At 38.5% G+C, this 17,892-nt stretch overlaps 4 protein-coding genes across 5 annotated transcripts in view; 2 read left to right on the top strand and 2 right to left on the bottom strand.

Moving 5' to 3' along the window:
• The window catches only part of LOC132706243 (retinal homeobox protein Rx-A-like), a 33,756-nt gene extending 26,092 nt beyond the window's left edge, over positions 1-7,664 (bottom strand). Inside the window, exons 1-2 of the mRNA XM_060677458.1 lie at positions 7,529-7,664; positions 638-804 (exon numbers count right to left, since the gene is read on the bottom strand). Coding sequence (XP_060533441.1) covers positions 638-785 — 148 coding nt within the window. The 5' untranslated portion in view covers positions 786-804; positions 7,529-7,664. The remainder of the gene's footprint in view (positions 1-637; positions 805-7,528) is intronic.
• A 538-nt stretch (positions 7,665-8,202) lies between these two features.
• On the top strand, positions 8,203-9,949 carry LOC132706317 (M-phase inducer phosphatase-like). The gene is made up of 3 exons (XM_060677589.1): positions 8,203-8,909; positions 8,961-9,148; positions 9,209-9,949. The coding sequence occupies exons 1-3, from the start codon at positions 8,397-8,399 to the stop codon at positions 9,468-9,470; spliced, it is 963 nt and encodes a 320-aa protein (XP_060533572.1). The 5' UTR covers positions 8,203-8,396; the 3' UTR covers positions 9,471-9,949.
• A 2,035-nt stretch (positions 9,950-11,984) lies between these two features.
• Positions 11,985-14,231, top strand: LOC132706242 (aminomethyltransferase, mitochondrial). The gene is made up of 5 exons (XM_060677457.1): positions 11,985-12,242; positions 12,465-12,873; positions 13,570-13,698; positions 13,749-13,898; positions 13,954-14,231. The coding sequence occupies exons 1-5, from the start codon at positions 11,990-11,992 to the stop codon at positions 14,225-14,227; spliced, it is 1,215 nt and encodes a 404-aa protein (XP_060533440.1). The 5' UTR covers positions 11,985-11,989; the 3' UTR covers positions 14,228-14,231.
• A 99-nt stretch (positions 14,232-14,330) lies between these two features.
• On the bottom strand, positions 14,331-17,782 carry LOC132706245 (lysosomal membrane ascorbate-dependent ferrireductase CYB561A3). 2 transcript variants are annotated; one of them, XM_060677459.1, is made up of 5 exons: positions 17,500-17,782; positions 17,090-17,301; positions 16,829-17,037; positions 14,672-14,826; positions 14,331-14,617 (listed from the first exon to the last, which is right to left on the bottom strand). In XM_060677459.1, the coding sequence occupies exons 1-5, from the start codon at positions 17,562-17,564 to the stop codon at positions 14,458-14,460; spliced, it is 801 nt and encodes a 266-aa protein (XP_060533442.1). In that variant the 5' UTR covers positions 17,565-17,782; the 3' UTR covers positions 14,331-14,457. The 2 variants fall into 2 exon arrangements, with proteins under 2 accessions (XP_060533442.1, XP_060533443.1); XM_060677460.1 differs by lacking the exon at positions 17,500-17,782 and adding an exon at positions 17,376-17,492.
• Positions 17,783-17,892: the final 110 nt, after the last annotated feature.

Below are 17,892 nucleotides of genomic sequence, written 5' to 3'. Positions count from 1 at the left end.
ATACAAATGTGGTTTCCCACATATTTATTAATCAAGCTTTATATTTGAAAATAATGTTAAATTGTTTCTTTTAGTCTCATCTAGTCACATTTTTCTCTAAAACAATTAATAAACGAGAAATATTACTTTAGCACACAATTTGGACAGCCTGTGTAAAAAACTGGATCACTCAGTAAGATAGATAATTATCGTATAATAGTAGCATCAACCTTGTCAAAAATAATAGAATTAGTGCAACTGTGGAACTTGTCAATTTCATCTCCACTGCCATTGATAATAAAAAAATTAAGTGGAAAGCAAACCATTTCGATTCAAAAAAAAATTTTTTTTTAATTCATACGCATTATTATGAAGAAAGGATTCTTTTTATTAGTGTACATTTTTTTCCGAACGTTCCCCGTATAAATTAAGCTCTATCCAACGACGAGCGGCCTAATGCGGGTCGCGCTGTCACCCCCCGACGAAAACTAAATTAAATTTCCATTTTAATTTAATAAAAAGGGACGCCCCAGCGGCGTAATTTAATTATTCGATAATTAAATTTTTCCAATTTTCGCGGCGTCGCGACGCAAAAAGGACGTCGCGGCCCGTCGGCACCGACGTTTGCGAAATGTCAAAAAACTAATCGCGAAAATACCGTCTTTTTCGTCGTCGCGCTCTTTGTGTTGCATGTCGCCGAATGTGTTCAAAAGTCCGCCGATCGAGGTGTAATCCGGGTTGCCTGCGCCGAAGGCACTCATCGTGTTGAATTCTTGCGCGTTCTTCTCGACGCTGCCGATGTCCATCGGGATTCCAAGCGATACGCTAAAAATTACGAGTGAGTTTAAAGCTTTGATGTCTATTTTGAGCATATATTACACAGAACAATAATTTTTAAACATTTCAAAGTTTATTTCGACGTGAAATTTGATTCTGTATAATATAGGCCTCCTAAATTTAAATCTGATAAGCATTTTCCTCTATCACGTAAGATTTTTTTATCAACATTAAAAGAATTATTAAACGAAAATCTGGGTTGGTTTCAAACTTTATTTTTGTTTGCACAAGAATAAAAACCGAATTCAAAAATCTAAACTAAATAACAAAGTCTCAAACAATAGTGAAGTCCATTTATTTTTGCCGTTTAGTAGATATTTTTGAACGCATTTTTAATTCTCAGCAGTAATCTACCAACATTGCGACGTTCCATCGACATTGGTAGTTACCTTCCACTTCTTTTATATCTTGGTGGAACCTCTCACCTTGTTTCTCACTCACAGCATCAAGATTTTTCGGAAAGTAGTCCAGATGTGAGTGTATGCCGTAGATATCTCGTGTTTCCGTAATCGGCCTTGATGTATCATAGGCCTGCGATCGATTTTCGTTGATTTTCGTTTTGCCGAAGACAGATAATAATTTTCCTCAGTTCATCGTCTCTGGTTTTCTCGCTTGTGAGATTTAGCACTCAGATATCTATTGATGAGTGCTGGTTTTCTTTAGACTGTGTGTTCTAAGTGGTTATTTTCGGTCTTTGTAATGTAATGTAATATGTAATGTAATTGTGAATTGTCTGTCTAGGAATAGTTTCGGAATTTTAGAAGCTCCTTCTTGCCAAAACACCATACGAAAAATACGACATCAACATATCTTGTCTATAGTTTTGGTTTCAGATTTGCTGTCTCTATTGATTTCTTTTCGAAGTAAATCATAAAGGGGTTACCTATCACAGATGAAGGAAATTCTATAGGTCTTCTTCTAGCCCCCTCTCTTTAATCTCTTTATCTATACCTTCCTACAAAGCTTCTTGTTGACCTTCTTCGTTTTCTTCTTCCATCGGGTGGCCAAGTAAATATTTAATAAGGAAGTCATTTTTCGCCAGTCCTTTAGACATGCCTATACCGTCGTAGTTGCTTTGTTTGCCCTACGTTTATGATGGAACGAATTGTTTCATTGTGAACGCTTTCCAATTTTGACTTTCCTGCTGCTCTTCTGTCCGTCTCCGTTGCTTCTAGCGCTCTAATGATGTTTCCTTTTACTTGCCAGACTTCACAACTGCATGTACCTATGCTTTTGATGAAGGTGTTATATATAATATGTTTGTTCCTAATCATAATTTTTTGATCCCATAGGATGTTGTTTAGCATGGCCTTGGGCGTTCCTTTCTTTGATTCCATTTATTTATTTACACTTATACGCTTGGTATGATTGAATGACCAGTCCATTTCCCAGCACCATGTCCCGGTGTATTCCGCCTGTGCACATATACTCGGTTTTGGATAACTTCGAATCCCCTCTTCTATCAGCTTCCAAGTCATATATTCTAAATCATCGTGCCAAGACAATTTGATCATCTGGGAAACTAAGAGTGTGCAGGATTGCATTGTTAAGGGAGATGCCCATATTTTCCGCATTTCCGTTTCCATATCTTGTTTGAGGTATATCTGAGTGGTGACAAACAAAGGCCCTGTTTAAGAAGGCCCTTGTCTGGGGTATTTTTTGATCAGAAAGTTAGATTAACCCTTTCCGGCCAGTTCTTTTTGCTGAGCCAACCAACCACCAACATCACTAAGGGTATCTTCATCTATATCAGACTCAGACTTCTTCTAAATTGGATAGATTCTCAGGTCTTGAGATACCTGGGCTATGTGGCACTGGCATAATTGCAGTATTAGTATTATATCCTCGAACATTGCACTTGCACAAATAGCTGTGATTTGTTGGCTCTCTCCATATCTAAGTTATTCCAAAAGACCTGATCCCACTATTATAACGTATTAAACCTTCTTCACATATCTTAAAAACTATATCGACTTAATGTTTAGTAACTTTAGAAATGTTACTGTGACAATGTCTCCGGATACTTTCGTGACACAAATGTATCGATATTTCAATTGAAACAAACACACTAGAATCCTTTACGACAAAATCGAATTTTGAAAAACTTAAATATAGATATGCCAATTATGATGTAATAAATGGTGAGTTCTCACTAGTGTCGCGTGTAAATCTTTTCAATGATCGAAACGTTGATGACTTTGCCCATGTATTTTACTCTACAAAATTGTTACAAATAATGTTTCCAAGAAAAAAACGAACAAGATCCGATTCAATATGTCTCAAGCACTAAGGAAGAAAGTTAGAAAGCAGAAGTACAAACTACACCAAAGATGGAAAATCCTATTGATTATGTCACTTTTTCTGAACTACGGAAGAGAGTTAGGGCAGCGATAAGTGTAATAACGTCCAAAATGCAGAAAATAATCTTTAAAAAAACCAAAAGTCATTTTGGAGTTTTGTAAGTAATAAGAGGAAAGTAGTGAACATGCCAAAGTCTGTAACGCATCAGAGCAGCACTTATAATACGTAAGGGCGTACTATGAGGCGTTTTCCGGTTTTTTGTACTTAGTTACTTTAAACTCTATTTCTGAAAAGCAGGTTAGAATTAAGTTAAACAAATTAGATATAAATAAAGGCGAATTGCCTCGATCTTTTTTAAATCTTGTCTTTAATAAAAATTTACGAGAAGGGCACTTCCCGACTATTTGGAAATGTGTCAAAGTAGTAACTATTCATAAGACTGGCCGTAAGATTGATATCATAAACTACCGACCCATGTCAATTCTTTCTATACCAGGCAAAATGCTTGAGTCAATTATAAAAGAAGAGTTACTTTTCAAACTTAGATACGTTCTTGGTGAAACGCAACAAACAGGAGTAGGTCCGTAGCTACAAATCTCTCACTGTATGTTCAGGATGTGTCTGTGTTACAACCTTAAGTTCAGTAAATTACAAAATAGCTTTTGATTATAAATTCAATGTATTAAAGTATTAGAGAAGCAACACATATCAGGGATCGTGTAGTAACTATAGATACAAAACTGAGTTTTAAAATTCATATTGAAAACATAGTGAAAAATTCTTAGGTTTTATTACAAAGGTTAGCAAAGTAATTAACGATCCCAAGTCGCTGGTCATCCTCTATAACGCCTATGGGCGGTCCCATCTTGAGTTTGCCAGTATGATATGAAGTCCGCAATATCATAAGTATGTAAACAGAATTGAAAGCGTTCAAAAAAAATTATTTTTCTCATGAACTTTAGGTACTAACCACAATAGATGTATCGTATGAAGCAAGCCTTGACTTCCATCATATGTTGATTGTTGATGTGCGAATAATAATATATATAATAACAATAATATTCTATGCGCCCAAATTTAGGAAGTAACTCGCCACTTTTGCAAAGAAATTATAAGTTACTTTTTGCACATAACCATTTTTGCTTTGTCACTCAATTCATTTAAGAATCAAGCAATAAGAGTGTTTCGCTACGACTAAATTGTTTTTCTTTTGTATGGGTTTAGAAATAGTTTTGCTTATTCTTTTGATTTAAGATAAATGTACTTAGTTTTAGTTTACCTTTGTAAATTGTGACGTTATTTCGTCATGTTGGGGTACCTTGTTATAATAAATAAATGTGGAGAACAAGGTTTGTCTTGCTCGCCAATTTTTACTTCAAAATAATTTCTTGACCTCAAAAGAAGCACACACATAGGAAAATGTATCTGGAATATTTTTACAAAGTCTGTTGCAATTTACAAAAAAAATCCTTAACACATTTGTACGTATATATAATCAAGGTTAAGTCCAGTCATACCAATTGTGCAGCTACGTCATAGCATGGCATCTTTATCTAGTTCATTACTGGATGTCGTAAATTGACACAGGAATTTTGTTTGTCACTTTTGAAATTGTTATTTATGGTTATAATGGCATTATAGCTAAGACATACGGATCATGTTTGATCGTATGAAGTATCAATACGTGATGTAGCGCACAACTGCCCCGACTGGACTATAGATGGCATTGTTTACATTGTTAACTTAATGACGAGCTGAGTCAATGTTGCCAAGTGCCGCAGTATAAAAAAGTATAGATTAATTAGAAATTTTATTCGATGTGGGTTAACAAAATGTCGGGCTATCAATGATAGCCAAAATGGAACGCAACGGTGTGAAATTTGTAGTAAATAAACTAAAAAAAGTTGACACTTTTTTGGTTATTGTTTTGAGCTAACACTGAATTTTCGAATTTCAATCAATATGACTGGAGCGCCAAGTGTTCGAATATATATATATATATATATATATATATATATATATATATATATATATATATATATATATATATATATATATATATATATATATATATATATATATATATATATATATGTATATATATATATATATATATATATATGTATATATATATATATATATATATATATATATATATATATATATATATATATATATATATATATATATATATATATATATATATATATATATATATATATATATATATATATATATACGCATAAATAATTAAAATAATCTAATTTTAAATAATTTGAAATGATAAGTAAAAAAGTAATGGTTAGAATGGAACCACCCTTGCGTATTTATTTTCTTATGTCCGTGCAATATTAGTGATTAGTATTATTTATTGTTGTAGATTTCCAAGAAATGCTGAAGCGCTGTCGTCCTGTGTGGTGTGCGTTACTAGGATTTGCAGAAAATAAAGTCCTACAACCAAACTCTGCAATTTGTAACGACGGAATAAAATTTTTAGAACGAGATGTTTTTCCAAATAAATTATTTAATGCTAAACTTTTCGGGTCACAAAAATAACACTTGATTTGACTATTGAATGTTGTGTTTTATTTTTGCTTCTCCCTCGCCGTCTCTTCAAAGAAAACGCCATTTCTCATAATTCAGAAATTTTTCCTTGAACAGACCAAATAGATATTACAAATGTTTTTTTCATTAAGGTCCTAGTTTTTCCAAAAATTCACTTCCCCAAAAATTATCTGAGAAAGAAAAATGAGAATTGTTTGAAATTTGATCTGAATTGATATTGTGTTTGAATCCACACAGAAGTTACTTTAATATTTCGAATTTACTGTTTGTAATAAAACTATGACAATTTTGATATTGTACGAAATTATTCTCGGGAATTAACGTGAATGCAAATATCTCGTGCTGGACATGACCGGGGCTTGTCACCGATTCCCTATAATCCACAGAGTAAGTTTTTTATGTATTCAAGAGTATAAATAAATAGAAATTTTACTCAATATATTCGCTAACAAATATTTTGTTAATATTTTCCAAATTGCAGTCAATCATAACTTATTTGAGGTCAACGATACGTCAGAAATATTAATTGATTTATCACTAATTTCGATAACTGACAATATTGATGCAACCAAATTATTGAGAGATTTGTATCATCAAAAGCATTTTAATACCGGAAACAAATGTAGTTATCAGGAATGGTAATTTGGTGCAGCATTTGTGAAATCTATTGACATAGGTAAAATAAAAATAAATATGTATTTCATTTTGTTGTTTGCAATACTAGCCATGTTGTATCTGTTTATATAAAACTAAAAATTATACATTTTCCAAATAAACTTCCATAGGCTACTGTAATACAACAGGATGATTGGCGAAACGTTACCAAGTTCGACTCAGCAAAAACCGACGCAGGAGGAATCCAGAAGTTTTATAAAAAACAATCTTCTTTTTTACTAGTTCGAAGTATACAAAATTAAAACTAGCAAATCTTTTTGATAACCAAATTTTCTGATTTTAGTATTTCCTTCCTGCTACCACGTTTAGCGTAAATTATATTTAAAAAAAGTTGCCTATAGAAAAGTGGAAGGCTTCAAACTGGGATTCTTCGGGATTCACTTGTTATTGTTGCTTATTTTCGAGAAAAAAAAAACACTTGAACATCAGAATTTTGTAAGTTTTGAGTAGAAATTGGCTGAATTGGCCGATTGGAGAAAACGGCTTGCTTTTAAATTTTCGTCTACAAGAATCTAAGAATAGCGATCCCCTATAGAAAAGTACACGTGATTTCCGAAGAAACCCATTTTAAACGCTAAAACTTTTGTAACATTTTTTGTAATCAAGGAATGAAATACTAAAATCAAGGAATTAGGTTTTTTCGAAGTGTTGGTCTGCCTCTGCTCATTTAATTTACAATCCCAGTGAAAAAGTGGCCACCATGTGCATTATTATATTATTTTATTATTTATTATAGCTACCATTATTTTACTGAAAAGAATATATGGCTAACAGATTGCTTTATTTTTTTGTAGCATCCTTCGCAAAAAAAAAACAATTCATCGCCTAACTGCACGAGAAAAACTACATGAAAACTAGGTATCAATATATATGGGATGTTTCAATATACACTCTAGAACGCTTGGCTCGTCATGGTTATTTTCCAATAGTTCCTTATCCTTATATCCAAAAGTTATCTAAAAAAACGGTTTGTGCAAAAATCCTTATACATAGGCTACAAGTCTGCAATTTAGCTAAAGTAAACACCAAAGAAGCCTTTTGTTTATATGTTCAGGTTAATTATTAATTAAAGTCATATTTTCCTACAAAACAAGTATTAATATTCGTTTTGCTACGTGCTGTGTGCATTTTGTGTGAAGTACATTTCTCAAGAACGATTTAAAGTACTTACCTTAAAATAAATAAACTATTTATGTAATAAATAATCTTCCACACGTCGTTCTATTGACAAACCCCGCGTCTGTTGGGGCGAGAATATCCATTTTTCAATAACAAAAATGATAGACGGCGCGAATAGTAAACGATCACCATTTCAGCGACCCCAACGGTTCTGTAAGATCACACTTTGCGTCGTTCCGATGCCCGATCATTCGTCGCCCTCGCTCTAATTGTGGACGTTACTAGCGCGGGAAGCCATTTCAAATATCCACGTTATGCGACGTTCGCCTGCACGTATTTCTACGATTTCCTCCGGTTTTAAGAGCATTATGTTTAACGCTCTCGCGATACGGGGTGGATGAGCTGTTTGTAAAATGTAATAGTAAAGCTTTCAATTCGGTAACCGATGTTAAAAAATTAAATCAAAATTCGCAAATACTGGCCTTTATTTTAAGCATAACTGTTTGTAGTTTGCGACATACTGTGCGCCCATCGTCACAGACCATAAAGAAATCTGTGAAAAGTCATGTTCAATCCGACGTAAGGACGTTATGTCAAATATGAGAAAACGTCGAAAATCGCAAAATGTCGTCATCCGCTACGTGATTTTCGGTCATATCGTCGATGTTTAAGCCGTTAGCAAGTAGCTGCGTCGTAAATAGCCGAGCCGGTGTATTTATTAAGAGAATCCGATCGGATTTCCTCACGCTGCCGCGTCCCGAATTCGAACGTCAACGGACTTTCCCGCCGCGCGCCGAACAGCTGAACGCAGCAGCTGATCGCGCCAACTTCACTCTATTTACGTCAAAAAAACCCGCCAGAAAAACGGAACGGTCCGGTTTTCGCGCCCGCAGTCGCGATCGAGCCGGTCCGTGGTGAACATGAGCCGAGGTTTCTGCGATTTTCCCGCCGCCGACATGGCCGAATTCTATTGCGAATTGTCTCTGTACGAAGACACGACAGATTCCGGCTTCGCCGACGAAGTCCCCGACTTCAGTAACCTGCTGCACGGGTCCCTGCTGGTGGAAAACGACCCGGAAGCCTCGGTGTGCTTTTCTCCCGCCAAGGGCGACAACGGGACCCCCGGCAAGTGTTGGCTGACGAAGAAACGGAGGACGAACCCGTCGCCGGAGCCCTCGACGCCTTCCAAGGAGGCCGCGTTCCGTCTGAAGAGGTTGAAGATATTCGGTTTGGATGATGTAGCGTGTCGCGAGCACGTCAAGGAGGCGGTGGAGAAGTCGTCGACGGACGAGTGCGATCTGATCGGCGATTTTTCGAAGGCCTACTGCCTGCCGACGATCTCGGGCGCCCATCCCGATTTGAAAACAATCTCGGTGGACACAATGAAGGATTTAATCGAAGGCGTTTACGGGGACGTGCTCGCTTCTTATAAGGTTTGATGTAGCGGAAATTTGAATTTTATATTAACGCGTAACATCTCGCAGATCATAGATAGCCGATATCCGTACGAATTCGAAGGGGGCCATATCCAAGGCGCCAACAACTGTTACTCGAAGGAAGAGTGCCTGAAGCTGCTCGATGAGCCGAGGAAGCAGAAGGACGAACGACACGTGCTCATTTTCCACTGCGAGTTTTCTAGGGAGAGGGGGCCCAACATGTACCGCCACCTCAGGTAACTTCCGGTACTCCTTTTGGAGCGAGTCAATTAATACAGATTTTTGCGGCAACACAGGAAGGAAGACCGATTGAGGAACGGCGAGAACTACCCGGATCTCTGCTACCCCGAGATCTACGTCCTCGACGGAGGCTACAAGAGGTTTTTTGAGTCATACCCGCACCTGTGCCAGCCCGCCACCTACACAAAGATGCTGCATCCAGAGCATGAGCAGGACCTCCGGTATTTTCGTCAAAAGTCCAAGACGTCGGAAGGCGACTCCAAAACCAATGGCCGCAAACCCAAGGCGGTCCGGCGCTTCCTGTCCGACATGAATTAGGCCGACGTGTGTGTGGTGTTCGGGTATTCGTTTCTTTCTCGTACCGGGATTGATTTGAAGTTTTAGTTTTGGCGAAACTAATTTTTGTTGAGCCGTTCACCCCCCCCTCTGTGGTATGGGGCATGGTCCGAGTGAGGCGCTTAATTTTTCGAAGGTTGGAAATAGGATTAGACACATGCTTTTGCTTTCTCCCCCTGACTTGGTATTTATGTAATAAGGATTTCGACTGAAGAAACTTTGTACTAGCGAGTAGTTAATCCCATATGTGATGTTTAGTTTTAACAAAAAAAAGTTTTTTATACGACAAATTTTTAGTCTTAGATCGCTTGCGAACATGTGTGCAATAGGAGAGAAAAAAAAACAAAAACGATTACCCTTTTACGTTTCCCCGTGCAATTTGTTTAGTTTTTTATATATATGATTTTATGTTCCTGTAAAGTTTAAGTACTGAATAAAGAGATTTTTTGATACTTTTGTAATTGGGCGTTTTATTTCGCACAAATCACCCGGCTGTCTTGGAAAGTTTCAAAAGTTTCGGCGGGAAGTAGCAGTGTAACTGTTGTACCGCAAAAAAGGGTTATCTTCTGTTCGCTTGTGTTCAACGAACTGTAAAAGAATCCCAAGCCGGCGGTTTAGCGAGAGATGTGTCTTCAAGTTACTTCACCCGTCCCGCCCAAATAAGTTTCACGTGTTATTAGTAAATTCTTCGATAGTGGCGCTGCTTTCAGAAAACAAACGTCGCTGTATTGACCAACTCATTCTACCGGCGTAAGCGACAATAAAGCATTATTACTAGCTCTGTTAATATTTTTTGCGGTGAGCGGTTTGTCAAAAATGGCTCAAGAGCAAGAGCTTCGCTGCTTCTTGTCTTTGCAGGTCCATTTGCATTTCAGTCGTGCTCCTGCGGAGCAATATGGAACTTTCGCAAAATCAATGTAATTTTATAATGCACGCACTCATTATAAAGTGTGCTTCACTTCTGTACAGTTACGGCAAACCTTGATAAATATTATTATTGAACAAGTGCGGTAAACGGCATTTGACTCACGAGTTTATTTGACACGAGCGGAGCGAGTGTTCAATAAACGAGTGACTTAAAAAGTCCACCGAACGTGTTGCATACTATACTTTTTCTACGACCGTTAGTTTTTGGGGAACATTTTCGCAAAACACGAATACGTTCACTGACATTACCGTCAGAATTAACAAACCCGTGTGGTAAACAAAAAGTGTCCGAAGTGGCTCGGATTCGTCGGAAACGAAGCTGGAGTGGAAAAGTAACGCTTCCCGCAGGCTAGACTGGTGTGTCATTAGGTATTTTAAAAACCAAATTATCCCATTTTTACAATTTTTAATTTGCAGCTAATATTTTTCCCACAATAACGGCGATTTTCAGGCTCTTTCATTTTGCCTATAAAAGCAGAGGTTAATAGCCCTGGATCTCTCACGTTTCCTAATCCATGAATTTTTCCTATACCTATACCCTGGTTTTTTCTACACCCGTCTGTAAAATACCTAATTACCCACCGATCTAGCATGCGGGAAGCGTCACTTTATCACGTCAGTTTCCTTTCCCTCGAATCCGAGCCACTTCGGACATTTCCGGGATTTTACCGCACGGCTTTGGGAGCAATCAGATGTTTTCGGACATATTTCCCACGATTTGGATTTTGACGTTTGTCAATTCTGACGCTCATGTCAGTGAATGTATTCGTGTTGTTTTGCGAAAATGTACCCAAAAACTAACGGTCGTAGAAAAAGTATATAGTATGCAACAAGTGCGGTAAACGGCATTTGACTCACGAGTCTATTTGACACGAGCGGAGCGAGTGTTTAATGAAGGAGTGAGTTAAAAAGTTTACCGCACTTGTTGCATAATATACTATTCCCATATAGGTTTTCCAGAAAATACTTTTTTTTGAAACTATGTAGTACGTCGTAATGGTCGATTTTCATATGGATTTTTTTAAATATCTCGAGCGGCGTGTGTGATAGACGAAAACCGTAAATACAAAAATTGTTGCCCTTAATGCGAAATACAAAATAGTGCAAATAAGTGCTCCTCTAGGAGCAACAGTTACAGAGATTTCATCGATATTGCGAAAGTAACTAACGTAAAGATAATTGTTATATTTTATTGTATGTTGTAATATATTTTCCCGCCAGAATAAAATAGTTTAGCCATTTGGCGCCTAAAATTTAAGAGAACGAATAACTAATTCCATATCCGTGAATTGAAGGACGTAGCAGGTCACACATTGTCGTTTGCGGTTGGCCGCACTGACGAACCTAGCACAGAGAACTACGACCTTCTTCTTGTGGTGCCTATCCGTTACGAATGTTGGCGATCATCATGGCAATGCGTACTTTGTCAACTGCTGCACGAAAAAGGCCACCACGACCACTGGTGCAAAAAACTTTAGACGGATGCGACGACGACCTAATGACCCTGCGTTTATCTCTAACCGATACTGCCCAAATTTATCAGACAATAACACGGTGGTGGACAGACGCTCGAAATGCCTCGGTTTAGATTGTTTCTCCCGAAATCAGCAGCTAACTCGAACGTGCGGCGTTTCTGCGACACGTCTAAGGGCGAAACCACGCCCCTCTACAATTTCCACGTGAAAAATGGCGGAAAAATCGTCAACTTTGGCGGTTTCCTGCTGCCTGTGCAGTACGGCGACCAGAGTATCGTCGCGTCGCATCTCTTCACAAGGAAAAGCGCGTCGCTTTTCGACGTGTCGCACATGCTGCAGACGGAAATTAAAGGTAGGCACAGACCACAGTCCTCAATATTCTATAAGGGGCTTTAATTTTTTTGATGACGTATAAGTCTTTTTATAATCGCTTTCGCTGATTCTACAAATCATCAGCAACGCATTGGTATTAGTAAACCATAGTAGAGGACAACAAAACAAAAGTTGGCGTTGCTTAACTACCAGCCTATGACGTCACACACGCCGCAACGTGTCAAAAACGCAAACATTTCAGGCAAACACTGCATCGAATGCCTCGAATCAGTGTGCACCGCCGATATACGGGGGCTGGCGGATAACAGCGGCGTCTTGACCGTGTTTACGAACGACCGAGGCGGCATCTTAGACGATTTAATCGTCACGAAAATATCGGACGAACGACTGTACATTGTGTCGAACGCGGCCATGAGAGATCAAGACCGACAAATTTTGAAAAGCGCGTTGGTAAGCTACAAAACGGCAAACAAGGACGCGGAAGTCGACGTTGAATTTCTCCGTCCCTCCGAGAGGGCTCTGGTGGCCCTACAAGGACCGGAGGCTGCGCGCGCACTCCAGCGAATCGTCGACGTTGACCTGGAAAAATTATTTTTCATGAAGTCGGTAGTTGGCCGAGTCGGTGACGCCGATGACTGCAGAATTACGAGGTAACACTTGTTTTTGCTTGTGAATGAATCGTTCTCGCCGAACGATCCTCGCGAGCTTGGCCAATAACGAAAAAAAATGTGTACAGAATACCACTTAAGTTAATTATGCATTTCACAAAAAAAATGTTGGGCTAGAATGCTAGGATCATTCGCCCATTGCCGACTTCCGTTGAAGATCTTCGCTTTTGGTCATTCACCAATACGTACAAAGAAGACATATCACCAATATTTGCTCAACTAGCAAAAAACAAATTTGACCGATACCAAAAAAAAAAAACCGACACCCCCCGCTTCCGCCGCGGACCATCTGGGCCCATCCGGCCTCCATACCGGCGTGAACGGGGAAAAACGAAGGGATCGGCGACGATTATCACTTTACAACGTTCACAAAACACTGAAAACACTAAATCCACTCAGTGGAGACCGATTTCAAAATTTTTGGACGATTACAAAGGATTCTGTAGGGAACGAACGGAAGTTAAACCGCCGCGTGCAATGTTCCACCACAGAATCCAGAATACCACTTTTTACAATTTACGCAACAAAGGGCACATCTGGGGCCGTCTACGGTTGCTTTACGATGACATTTGACATTTGCGTAAAATTTATCTATTATAGTTTTGTAACCTCCAATCCAATATAAACACCAACTTGAATTTGCTGGTAGTTTTGGGAGTTGGATCGGCAATTTTTTAGGTGCGGCTACACGGGGGAGGACGGGTTCGAGATCTCCGCCCCCGCGCAAAAAGTGCAAAGCCTCGTGCGGACTCTTTTGGACGAGGAAACTGTAAAGCTAGCGGGATTGGGAGCCAGGGACTCTTTAAGGTAAGGAAAACATGATTTTTGCAGTGACTTTGGTCGATGTCGAATTTTAGGTTGGAAGCCGGCCTTTGCCTGTATGGCAACGACATCACGCCCGAGACGACGCCTGTGGAGGCGGCGCTCGCGTGGTTGGTGGCGAAACGCAGGCGCGAGTTGAAAAACTTCCCCGGCGCCGAAGTAGTTTTGCGCCAAATCAAAGAAGGGTAAGGTTCGGGATTCATCAATGAGTTCGAGTGTTAATTTAACTGCATTGCTTAGATCTGAGATTAAAAGAGTCGGTCTGACGCTGCGAAACGGGCCTCCAGCGCGGCACGGGGCTGAAATATTAACTGGCGAAGGCGAAAAAGTGGGACGCGTGACGTCAGGATGCCCATCGCCGAGTTTGGGGATGAACATTGCAATGGGGTACTTGCCCATCGCATTTAGCAAACCCGGCACCAAGATTGGGGTGAAGATAAGGGATAAGGTTTATGAGGGCGCGGTGACAAAAATGCCCTTCGTTCCATCGAACTATCACAATAAACCAAAGTAGGACTTGTTTGTTTTATTTTACATTAGATATCACACACGGAAAAAATATTAAAAAATAGGTTAACTTTTTTTATAATTTAGGCGAAAAAAAGGAACAAAGAACATATAATATATATATCTATATATACGTAAATCTTTAAACACTGAAGCACCAGATACTTTGGAGGTATTCTTAGAAGCTGAGACCCATACTTTCTCACTTAATACTTTGGATTGCCCCCCAACTTCACCTTAATCGCTCATCGAGAGCACCACCTCGTCCTCTGGCAAAGGAGACCTTTTATAACTGGCTTCTCCAACGAGGTAGAGTACCAAAAGGCCATAGAATATAGTTATGAGCCCAATGAAATTGTAAACGAAGCCTTCAGCTGGAAAATCAGCATAGTTTTTCCTAAAACATGGTTGACGTCTTACACGTGTCCACCTATTCAATCTGTTAACTTACAAAGTCCATAATGCCTTTTCGGTCAGCCCAGTTAAAACGCAAATGATCGCCAAAACGAACGTTAGAGTACCAACCACGATATGGATTGGCATTATCGCTCTTCTCAAAGTCATCGATATTCCGGGGTACAAAAACGATATGAATCCAAAGAAAAACTACAAAAAAGAGTTTACACTTACAGTATAGTCTGTAACTTAATGCAAGAGAGTTATAAATTATTATTGAACTGTAAAAGTTACTGGTCTTGTTCCATAAACGTAGTATTCTAGATTGTCAAGGGTTATGAGGGTAGTGGACCTCCCTGTGCCTTAAGTATTTAAAATTAGAATTTAAGTTACTTACCGGAAGTTCGCTCTCAAAAATGGCTTGTGTTACTGAAAAATGGTTTACTATAACTGCGCTTTCCAAAAATGAGAAATTTATTATTCTCAACATGTTCAAAGCCCTTCGCCATCGAAACTCAATATTATAAGTTGCAAAAGTGGTTCAAATGTCTTCAAATTTGACTGGAGTTGGACAGTAAACAATATGAGGATGATCAAAGAGAAATACGGGCAAAAAAACAAATACATGAGGATGGAAAGAAGGATGATTTCATCCCAGGCATGGGTAAGAAGAAGTTATGTACAACTATGCAGGAAATGAATTGTCGTTACGACAAAAACTTTTGAAATCACTTTAAAAAAAAATGATGAACTTATCTGCTGGCAGAGCAGATAGATAATTTCAAAGGAAAAACAGGATGGCCTATGATCTGGACGAAACTACATCTAAGTCTTCAGATTTCCTCTTTCAATCTCTCAATCTGGTGGATAATCCCCAATCTCTAAAACTTTTTCTGCGCCCCTGGGGATCCCATTGTAGTATTTGCTATTGAAGTTGGTTGGTCACTCTTAGTCATTGTGATGGCTCTTATTTGTCTTTTGGGTTGTTTCTTTGATTTCCCTGTTGATTCCTTTCTTTTAATACCCTATGCAGGGTTCTGTTATAGGTAATCCTTATTTCTAGGTACACATTGTTTGATATGCTGTCCATCATTGAGGATTTCTTGTCATATTCAATATTTCAATATTCTTGTGCTATTACCACCTGGTCATCCCCAAGGCACAGTAAAGTCCAGGACTTTAATATCTGCTCCAGGTGATAAGCAGCATTTCCATTTTAGTTCTTTATTGACAAGAAATCCTTGTGATATTTTGCCTACTATTTTAACTCTTGTTGTATTGTTCTCCTGAAGCTTTCTTTGGTTTTGTTGCTAGCGGCTTACTAGCTACTTTCAGCAAAGAAACTTCCACATGCGACTGTAGTACTTTTTACAAAGCTTCTGGATTTCTCCTGCATCGATTGTTGATTAATCAAACTTGCTGACGTTTCACCAATGATCCTATTGGCTTCTTCAAAGCTTAACGGAAACTGTTTCAGTTAAGCTCTGAAGAAGCCAACGTCATCAAGTTTGCTTTATTAACAACCGACGCTGGAGGAATGAAGAAGATTTGTAAACAGTATGCTAGATCTTAACCTCCCCTTCCTTAAAAAAAAAACATCGTATCCATTCATTGGCTTAATTTAAATACGAAGTAATTTCAGAAAGATATGCTACAAAAGAGCCTTTGGTGATTGTAAATATAAATAAATCTCTTTGTACCAAATTTGTTGTTGAAAATCGCTCTACTTTGAATTAAACCCCACGGTGCTGGAAAAAAGGGTTTGTAACAGGCCATAACACCCCTTTTAAAATTAGGATGCTGAAACTTTTTGGCAAGAGGGAATAAAGGCAGTGGATTGTTAAAAATCTAGTAAGTGGGTTGAACATGTGACTCAAGTAGAAAAAAATGTGGAAAACTGATAACATACTAGAAAACACTATAGATCCCTTTATTATTATTATTATTCCGGACTCCAACGTTTATAGTTCATCTGACTACTCAGAACATGATGACCAAAATTTACAAGTGAAGCTGTATTGTAAATAGTATAGTGTTGTTTTTACTTGTTTTAACATTAGTTTCATCCGTCAAACTCATCTTTTTATTGAAACAATTTGAGGTGCAATTTATCCGAACTTTAGAATATACTCTCTAAGTTGTCCACCTTATCATTACAAATTTACTTTTTACTACTCTCTTACATTAAGAAATATAAAATAACATTAAATACCTGAAGGGCGAAAATGATGACCGTAATGAGGCCGATCCAAGAATGCATGGTATAAAGGTTGGCGATGGGAGTAGCCGACAGATTATGGAAGTCAAAGACTGCCTTCAATCCGATCACGGATAAAATAAACGCCAACAAGTGCAAGGCACCATGCAGCAGTTTTAGTTTCTTTTTCTGCACTGACCTGCCCGTCCGGTAGACTAAGATGGCTGCGAAAACGTACCCATATAACCGTAAAAATAGCCGATGCGTAACACTTACACTGAGAATATAAAAATACCATGCCCAGCACCAACAGGAACGGGTGCCAGTAGAACTGTTGAGCGGGATTCGAATGCCAGGCGAAGCCCCCTCTGTAGTGCAGTATCCAGAAGAGCACCATCATGAGCAAGCCCACCCCTAATGAGGTGGTAAAGGAATAAATGGTCCCGTACATTTTGGTTTTTTGGTGTTCTGACCTGGCCTCCATTGTGCTTAAAATAAAATAAATGCAGTTACATTAGTAAAAAGTAATATAGATAAAACTATCCATTAGTCACGCTAATACCATAAAGCTATCACCGAAACGTCGTTAATCACAATTCAAAGTATAAAAATGCGACAGACGACAAAACTACATGACAAAGGTTAAAATAATACGAAATTGGAACGGCAAAAATAAAAAAAGTCACCTAGTGTGACTGGCAGCTGTTGCGTCTTCTTCGCGGTGCTGCGAAAGTAATGATTCGGAACTCATTTGCGCGATTTTGCTGCGAGCAACAGGTTGATCGATCGTCCTCGCTCGGACTTTCGCATTATCGGAAGTAATTGTTAAAAAAAAGCTGGCGCGCTATCGAGCGGCCTCCGTGCGTTTCGGTTGACCTCAGACAGGCACCGAACTCCAGGCACAATAGATTTTTTCAAAAGCTTAATTAAAACAATTAAAAGAGCTTCTTTTAAATATAACCACAGAAAACAAATTGGTAAATAGTGAACGTTCGGCTTTATAGGCGTTATCTCGCGGCCGAGAGTGAGAGTACCAGGCGAAATTAATGGAATCTTTATATCATCTTCTTCTCTATTCT

This window comes from Cylas formicarius, unplaced genomic scaffold (genome assembly GCF_029955315.1).
Source record: "Cylas formicarius isolate icCylForm1 unplaced genomic scaffold, icCylForm1.1 PGA_scaffold_8__14_contigs__length_24414737, whole genome shotgun sequence".
NCBI classification, from domain to species: domain Eukaryota; kingdom Metazoa; phylum Arthropoda; class Insecta; order Coleoptera; family Brentidae; genus Cylas; species Cylas formicarius.
The sequence above is the reverse complement of the archived record's forward strand: the minus strand, read 5'-3'. Positions and strand labels throughout refer to the sequence as shown.

Excerpts from the sequence above, each read along its gene's own strand:
- LOC132706317 (XM_060677589.1), top strand. The coding sequence starts at position 8,397 with ATGAGCCGAGGTTTCTGCGATTTTCCCGCCGCCGACATGGCCGAATTC. Across the intron at positions 8,910-8,960 it reads ACGTGCTCGCTTCTTATAAG|ATCATAGATAGCCGATATCC; the intron begins GTTTGATGTAGC and ends AACATCTCGCAG. Across the intron at positions 9,149-9,208 it reads AACATGTACCGCCACCTCAG|GAAGGAAGACCGATTGAGGA; the intron begins GTAACTTCCGGT and ends GCGGCAACACAG.
- LOC132706245 (XM_060677459.1), bottom strand. The coding sequence starts at position 17,564 with ATGAGTTCCGAATCATTACTTTCGCAGCACCGCGAAGAAGACGCAACA. Across the intron at positions 17,302-17,499 it reads ACAGCTGCCAGTCACACTAG|CACAATGGAGGCCAGGTCAG; the intron begins GTGACTTTTTTT and ends TTTTATTTTAAG. Across the intron at positions 17,038-17,089 it reads GGTATTTTTATATTCTCAGT|CCATCTTAGTCTACCGGACG; the intron begins GTAAGTGTTACG and ends ACGTTTTCGCAG.
- LOC132706242 (XM_060677457.1), top strand. The coding sequence starts at position 11,990 with ATGCCTCGGTTTAGATTGTTTCTCCCGAAATCAGCAGCTAACTCGAAC. Across the intron at positions 12,243-12,464 it reads GCTGCAGACGGAAATTAAAG|GCAAACACTGCATCGAATGC; the intron begins GTAGGCACAGAC and ends CAAACATTTCAG. Across the intron at positions 13,899-13,953 it reads TTGCGCCAAATCAAAGAAGG|ATCTGAGATTAAAAGAGTCG; the intron begins GTAAGGTTCGGG and ends TGCATTGCTTAG.